The sequence below is a fragment of the Phaseolus vulgaris genome, chromosome 7 (assembly GCF_000499845.2).
Source record: "Phaseolus vulgaris cultivar G19833 chromosome 7, P. vulgaris v2.0, whole genome shotgun sequence".
Classification (NCBI taxonomy): domain Eukaryota; kingdom Viridiplantae; phylum Streptophyta; class Magnoliopsida; order Fabales; family Fabaceae; genus Phaseolus; species Phaseolus vulgaris.
This window is the reverse complement of record NC_023753.2, coordinates 20,515,906-20,523,809: the sequence shown is the minus strand read 5'-3', so window position 1 is coordinate 20,523,809 and position 7,904 is coordinate 20,515,906. Positions and strand designations below refer to the sequence as shown.

Genomic DNA, 7,904 nt, shown 5'->3' with positions numbered 1-7,904 from the left:
GTTACCAGAATGACCTTCCGCTTTAAAACAAAGAAACGACACAGAAAAATATAGGAGAAAAATTACTCTCAAGTTATTAATATTGTCTTTTAATAATATTTAGTTTTATCTTAATATACCATGTATTCAATAAAATAACAATTATTAAAATAAAAATCACTAAAATAAAATTCAAAATTTAATGAAAAAAATAATACCAACTATACTTATAATATTACAGTAAGGTAAGTTCTACCCAAAATATTGCATGTACATTAATATTACATACACATTTGTTTATGAAAGGTGTCGAAGGTTGCTAGTTGTGAGAATTTTAAATTTTTGTAATGGATCAGGATTTCAGTACATACATTTCTATAAATGATTATTTTTGAAATAAATGTAATTACATAATTTTAATAAATTAATAATGTACTATTTTGGGCAATATTAACCTATGAAGGTGTTTCTTATCCAAAATCCCTCCCAGCATCTTGTTATTTTTGTAAAAAGATTAACTTAAAACTTTGAATTGTGCAGAAAAATAAAAGAAGTGAAAAAGAAGAATATTTATAGGGTGTATTTGGATATTGAAAGTAAATTATGATGATGAGTGGGGTGTTGGTTTCACCTAACTGTAACTGCAGAGGAGAAAGAAAGAAAGAAGAGAAGTGAAGGGCATGCATGGGGACATGTATGTTTGTTGGTAAAAGAAATACAAAAAATGGGTTGACTCGTGACTCGTTCCTTACACGCTCCACCAAACCCAACACAAAGAGAACACGTAGTATAGCATGGACCCATGCTCCCTTTTTCTTTCTCATCTCTCCATCCCACATTCCATTTCATGCCATGCACCCAACACTCCAAACACCAACTCTATATATACTAAAACCAACCAATCTATCTCCTGTTCGTTTTCATTCAAACAATTCCTCAAACACCTTGCAGCAACATGCAACTCCCGATACAACACCGGTGGCGGGCCCAGTAAATACCGATGGCTTCCACCATCGCTTCCACAATGACTTCCACCTCCACCGATCCCGACCCCGACGCTGCCGTGAGGGCGGTGAGGAAGCGCTACGAGGGCCTTCTGACAGTGCGCACGCGCGCGATCAAAGGCAAAGGCGCCTGGTACTGGGCCCACCTCGAGCCCACTCTCGTCGGCAACGCGGTGAAGCTCAAGTGCTCCCTCTGCGACTCTCTCTTCTCCGCCTCCAACCCTTCTCGAACCGCTTCCGAGCATCTCAAGCGTCGCACGTGTCCCAATTTCAACCACTCCTCGTTGCCTTCGCCGTCTCCTATTTCCACCGTGCACTCCCACTCCAACAACGGCAGAAAGAGAACCTCCTCCTCAACCTCTCCGAATCAAGACCATTCCGTTCAGCATTTGGTGTTGTCCGGTGGGAAAGATGATTTGTGTGCTCTCGCTATTTTCGAAGACAGTGTGAAGAAGCTCAAGAGTCCTAGGAATTTGTCGCATGTTCCTCCTCCTGAGTTAACCCAGGACCAGGTTAACTCCGCTGTTGAGTTATTAGCAGATTGGTTCTATGAGTCTTGTGGCTCTGTGCCTCTCTCTTCTCTTGAACACCCCAAGTTTCAGTCCTTTCTCACCCAGCTGGGTTTGCCGGTGACTCTGTTGAGACGCGAGATATATGGTTCTAGGCTCGAGGATAGGTTCGGGGTGGCCAAGGCTGAGTCCGAAGCTAGAATCAGAGACGCACTGTTTTTTCAAGTTGGGTGTGATGGTTGGAAGGGCGAGGATTGTGTGGCGAAGTTTATAGTGAACCTTCCCAATGGGACTAGCGTGTTCCACAAGGTGGTGCTTGGTGGGGGGGTGGTGTCGTCTAAGTATGCTGAGGAGATATTGTGGGAGGTGGTGAAGGGCGTTTGTGAAAATGATGTGCAGAGGTGTGTTGGGATTGTTGCAGACAGGTTTAAGGGCAAGGCGTTGAGGAACTTGGAAGTTCAAAACCATTGGATGGTGAATGTTGCTTGTCAGGTTCAAGGGTTCACGGGTTTGATCAAGGATTTTAGCAACAACCTCCAACTTTTCAGGGTAGTCACTGAGAATTCTCTCAAGGTTGCTAATTTTATCAACACTGAGTCTCAGGTTAGGGGTAGTTTTCTCAGGTACCGGATTCAGGAGCTGGAGTGTGCCGGGCTGGTTCGGGTTCCCTCTCCCAAATGTAACGTGTTGAAGGACTTCACATCTGTGTTTCCAATGCTGGAGGACCTCCTGAGATGTGCTGCCGTTATCCAAATGGTGGTGATGGAGGACGCGTTTAAGGTGGCGTGTATGGAGGACCCACTGGCCAGAGAGATTGCCGGGATTCTTCAGAGTGAGGGGTTCTGGAATGAACTGGAGGCGGTTTATTCGCTGGTCAAGCTCATCAGAGGAGTGGTTCAGGACATTGAGGCTGAGAGGCCGTTGGTTGGTCGGTGTTTGCCTCTCTGGGAGGAGGTTAGAACCAAGGTGAAGGAGTGGTGTGTTAAGTACAGTGTTGTGGTAGAACCTGTGGAGGAAATACTTGAAAATCGATTCAGGAAGAATTATCACCCTGCATGGTCAGCTGCATTTATACTTGATCCTCTTTACTTGGTTAAAGATGCAAGTGGAAAGTACCTTCCTCCGTTCAACTACTTAACTCGTGAACAAGAGAAAGATGTTGATAAGTTATTGACGAGGCTGGCTTCGCGAGAAGAAGCTCATGTTGTGTTGATGGAGCTCATGAAGTGGAGATCAGAAGGGCTTGACCCTCTTTATGCACAGGCTGTGCAGATGAAACAACAAGACCCCATTACAGGGAAGATGAAGATAGCAAATCCACTTAGCAGTAGACTTGTTTGGGAAACTTGCCTCAGCGAATTTAAATCCCTACGGAAGCTTGCAGTGAGGCTCATTTTTCTGCATGCAACCTCATGTGGATTTAAGAATAATTATTCTTTCATCAGGAAGATATCTGCTCAGAAGCACTCGAGAATTTCCTTGGAAAGAGCTCAGAAAATGATATATATTGCAGCTCATGCCAAGCTTGAAAGACAAGATTTTTCCAATGAGGAAGAGAAGGAGGCAGAACTGCTTGCTATGGAAGGTAGTGATGATGGCATGCTGGCTGACGTCTTTGCCAATGCACCCTTAATGTAATGTGCCTCTTTTCAACTCTGTAGAATTCTGCAACTTTAGGATTTACCAGATTTTTTTTCCAGAGCTGTTCTACTATTCCCTTATTCCAAGTGAAATATTTCGTGACTTGTGAGATAAACAGAAACGGATATTGGAAGAGACCTGACTGTTATGTCGTCTTTGATTCCAATGAATCATCAGTATTTTTTCCATCTTTTACTTGGGTTTCTTAGGCTTTTAAAGGAGGAACAATTGCTCATTTATTAGCATAACTACAACTCAGGAAGTGGGCTAGAAGCGTCTGCTTGAATCATTTGTAATGGGAATTGTTTTGAATCACATTCTCAAATTAATTTATACTTTATAATAACGTAAAAAACTAAGCTTCATTACATTCAAACTTAGTTTCTACCTCGTCCGTGAAAAGTGAAGTACTAATTGCCAGAAATATTCACCAAGACATGTATTAGTCCTATTCCACAATTTGCTCTGTTGTTTCACTTTGGGTAGATCCAAGTGCTAGGCTGCAAGCTTTGTAAATGGCTATGGTATCAATTTAAATATTGACCCACAGTCTCAGCATCTTTTAGGACTGATTATTATCGTTAAATTTCTGTGGCTCGTGTTTAGCTGTTGAAACTGATATGATGTTGATACCAAACAAGCACTGAAGCAAGATATTTAGAAATTTAAAGCAAACTGAATTAATGGTCAATATAAAAAAAAACATAAAGAACGACAGTAGGAAATATTGTGGCTGGAGCAATTTCCTCTTTTTGTCTTAAAAGACCATAGTTCTGTGGAAGGAGCTTTTTACTTAAACTTAAAAGTGGAAAAGGCATCCTACAATAGTCAATGACTTTTGTATATGCATCTAATTGATGCTTCATGTCTTGATATGACATAACACCATGCATTGTGTAGATTCTGCTTGTCATGATCAATTGTTTGAGTAGAACAAGATGAAATATCTTACAGTTTGACCACCTGTGACCTCTATCACATCCAAAGGCGATACTGTTCAGTTTAGTTTCCGAGTTCAGTTGACCAAAAGGTCCAACTGTTTTCAGAAAACTGCTCGATATAGGAGATTGAGTACACATAGGTTCTGTACCAAAAAAGAGTTTATTCGTGTTTCTCAAGTTCAGAACTACTTCAACATTGACGCACTAGCTAATTGGAGATACTTCAAAAGTTTTGCTTCACAAAGAAGGGCATCATATATAAGCAATTATTTATATTTTGTTCTATGACAATTCTCACGTTCTTATCATCAGATAAACATTTAGTATTCAGTAAATCACTTGTCTTTGAAGATATTAAGATCCATTTTCAAGAAATTTCCAACTTTCAAGTGCAAGAATTTCTGAACAGTATTTGTTATTACTTGGTCTCCCTCTTTCTTAGAAGACTGTTGATACACGGGATTGTTTCGCAATTGTGAAGTGGAAACCTATTCCAGGCCAGTTTTTGGCCTCACTTTCTAAAGTTGATTCAAGTATAGGATTCTTCTGTTTCCAACAAGCTCACAATACCAACCATCCCCTTCTAATTTCTTTTGAACTCCTGAAAAGAAAAACATAGCTACAGATAAATCTAAAAGACTAAAGATACTCCATATCTATAGGAATAATCATAGTAATGTTCAATCATAACTACATCTATCTATTCTCTATTTGAAAGATAAAAAAAGAAAAGAACACTGGTTAATTAAGAAATTCTTTTATAAAAAGTGCTCCGAAGACCACATCTGTCAAGAAAACTGTTGACGTTCATAATATTTACGTCATTAGGGAAATAGGTCTCATAAATATATGGTTTACATATGCCACTATATGTTCTGGTTAGATAAAGTTTTCATGTTGAAGATAACTACAAAATGACACAAAAAGTAGCAGGCCCCCAAAATTTAAATGTTACTTTTTTTTTGCTTCAGAGGTGGCATTGCTTGAAGCAGTAGGGTGGGTGGCAAACCGGACTTGGTCGCGACGTGGGTCAACCTCGGAAGAACATGAGAAGGAATCTTTGTTGCCGCAGAAGCACTTATAGATAATCCGGCAAATCTACTGGAGTGTTTGTTTCTGACAAAATGGTGAGGCCCACCATGGGGGAAGTGGCTGTCCATGTCACTGCTTTGGTTGTCATGGTCAAAGAAAAGTGAGGTATGAGTGGCCTTCCTTTACATCAATCCACTCTCTATTTCTGTGTGTGTGTTTATTGTTGTTTTGGCTTAAGCTAATGCCCCACAATCCTTGATTTTGAAAACCATCTTTTGTGATAATATAAGCTTTTCTAAAGGCAGCCTGGTGTTAACTGTTTATCTTAACGTTGAAAGTTGTAGGTTTGCGGAATGAACCGTTTGGCTTACCATGATTGCTAAAAAGTCTTGGAGAAAGTTAAAACAAGGAGTATAGGGAAAGAAAATCAAAGTGAAAGCTAGGAGGCCTGTCGGCATAAGGAGGTGCATAATATGGCTCAAGGGATAATATTGCAATAAGCTGCATAATAAAAGCAATATTTAGATGTACGTTCAGGGGATTATTCTAATTTTTAATCATGAACAATAGGCTGGTAGTTCTAGACTTGGTGGTGATGACATCTCATATCACTTTCTTTTACTCTTCTTGTCGTAGTCATATCATACGTACATGAGTTCTCTTTTAATGTCATACTTTTGCAAACTTGAGAAATTGATGTAAAGATTATTCTGACATATGACACATACTATCAATTTAATGCATAAATTCCTCAATCTATTTGTCATTTATTAAATAAATTCTTTACCATATTGTGTACGGAAATGTCTGTGCTGACCTGTCCATCTATGCATACAAGACTTTCAGAAATATCTAGTGCATGCTGTTTAAATCCATAAAATTAAGAATTCGGTTAACAACTTCTGTTTGTACCACGGCAATTTATCTTCAATGTTTAAGAGCTTATTTCCTACATTTATCTGCACTGGTACGTGTATGTAGTGTATAAAATATAGACAAGTGCATGCTAGAATTTCTCCTCTGACTTCAAGGCTATAGTTTACTGCGCCTCCTTAAATCACTGGCAAATATTCTAGAAGTATCTAGATGAAAAAATTACGTAAGCTGACTGAACTCATTACTAGAGTTTAGTAGAGTAGAATACTGTATTGTTGATTTGATAATTGATTTAACCTTGTAATTAATTTGGTGTAGAGGTAGTAGCTCATGTCGGCAAAGGAAAGCAATTCTTCTGACTGCCTACCAACTCAAAGGTATTTGTGCTTTTATAATTTTATAAAAAAATCTTTAATTTTGGCGAGTTCTTAATTTCTGTTGCTTGTGTGGTACAATTTCATTTTTCATTCCAGTCTGGTTCTTGTATAAGAGAGCAGAATGTGATGATTGGCACGGGAACACAGGAACATCTTTCTGTAATAGTCTTCATACTTTCATGTTCTCTCATGATTAATCTTCCTTTTCAATGCCTCTCTTTCTTCCTCCTATTGACACGATCCTCCCTGTTTCAAATTTGGGTATGGTGCTAGGTAGGCCATTCTTTTATGAAGAGAATCAAAGTTCAAATCTTGCACAAGCTAATTGTTGGGGAGGCCACCCCTGGTCGCGGGCAGTGCCTGAGGGGTTAGTCAAACTTGTAAGAAATACCTTGTTAAAGAAAATATTTCAGAAATGGAGAAACATGTGTGTATTGTATATATAATTTCAGTGTTATGTTGAGAAACATGTGTGTATTGTATATATAATTTCAGTGTTATGTTGTGTAGCATTGACACCTAAACATTCCATTGTTATTGTTTTTAATCAATACTCATAGTCAACAATGAAAAAAGAAGAAGAGGTTTTTTCTTATCATGTTACTGGTAATCACTTTAACGATAAAATGATAAAAAATGACAAGAAGAAGAGATGTTTCTTATTTTCTTATGTATATATTACATCACTTCATGTATAGGAAATATATAGGGAGTTTTTCTCCCCAAATTACAATCTAATTAGATAAGGATACTAATCATGAGATTCTATAATTATTAAATTAATTGCATATAATTGAGTACAATATCGTCAAATATTGCATATAATTTGATAATTATTATTTCCTTAATACTCCCCTCAAGTTGGTAGGTGAAGATCAAGAACCCCCAACTTGTAGCGTCAAAAATTGTTACTTGCCCAATGCCTTCGTAAAAATATCTGCGAGCTGATACTGTGTCGATACATATGAAGGACTGATTATCCCAACTTGTAATTTTTCTTGCACAATGTGACAGTCTATCTCAATGTGTTTTGTGCGTTCATGAAATACTGGGTTTGCATGTAATGCCGCTTGATTGTCACAGTTGAGCTGACAAGTTACATGACACCTTTAAATCGATATCGCAACCAAACTATCTCCAAACAAGTATTGGCCATTGCGCGATATTCTGCTTCCGCTAATGATCTTGACACGTTTGTCGGTTTTTTTGACTTCCATGAGATAATAGAGTAACCAAGAAAAATGCAATATCCAGATACTAATCTCCTAGTTGTCTGACAACCTCTCCAGTCTTAGTCGTAATAAGCTGTCAATGTCAGATTGTTTTCGGATGGCAATAGCAATCCTTGTCTTGGTGATCCTTTGATGTACTTTAGGACTCAAATTGCGGCATCCCAATGAGGTTTCCGTGGATCCTGTATATATTGACTTAGGGTCCGAACCGAAAATGTTATGTTAGGCCGAGTAACCATGAGGTATATCAGTCGTCCACGAGTCACCTGTATTTGACTGGATCCTTTAATAACTCTCCATCGTCTAGTGTGAG

The 7,904-nt window shown here is 38.7% G+C and overlaps 1 protein-coding gene across 6 annotated transcripts; it reads left to right on the top strand.

Moving 5' to 3' along the window:
* The first annotated feature begins 582 nt into the window (after positions 1-582).
* LOC137828581 (uncharacterized) lies at positions 583-6,952 on the top strand. Of its 6 annotated transcripts, none has more exons than XM_068635213.1 (6): positions 850-3,126; positions 5,046-5,271; positions 5,451-5,633; positions 6,301-6,359; positions 6,456-6,518; positions 6,633-6,952. In XM_068635213.1, the coding sequence occupies exons 1-2, from the start codon at positions 980-982 to the stop codon at positions 5,059-5,061; spliced, it is 2,163 nt and encodes a 720-aa protein (XP_068491314.1). In that variant the 5' UTR covers positions 850-979; the 3' UTR covers positions 5,062-5,271; positions 5,451-5,633; positions 6,301-6,359; positions 6,456-6,518; positions 6,633-6,952. The 6 variants fall into 6 exon arrangements, with proteins under 6 accessions (XP_068491316.1, XP_068491314.1, XP_068491313.1 ...); XM_068635212.1 differs by having other exon boundaries at positions 5,445-5,633; positions 6,637-6,952; XM_068635211.1 differs by having other exon boundaries at positions 5,445-5,633.
* Positions 6,953-7,904: the final 952 nt, after the last annotated feature.

What these genes read in the sequence shown, in the direction of transcription:
- LOC137828581 (XM_068635217.1), top strand. Translation starts at nt 980, where the DNA reads ATGGCTTCCACCATCGCTTCCACAATGACTTCCACCTCCACCGATCCC.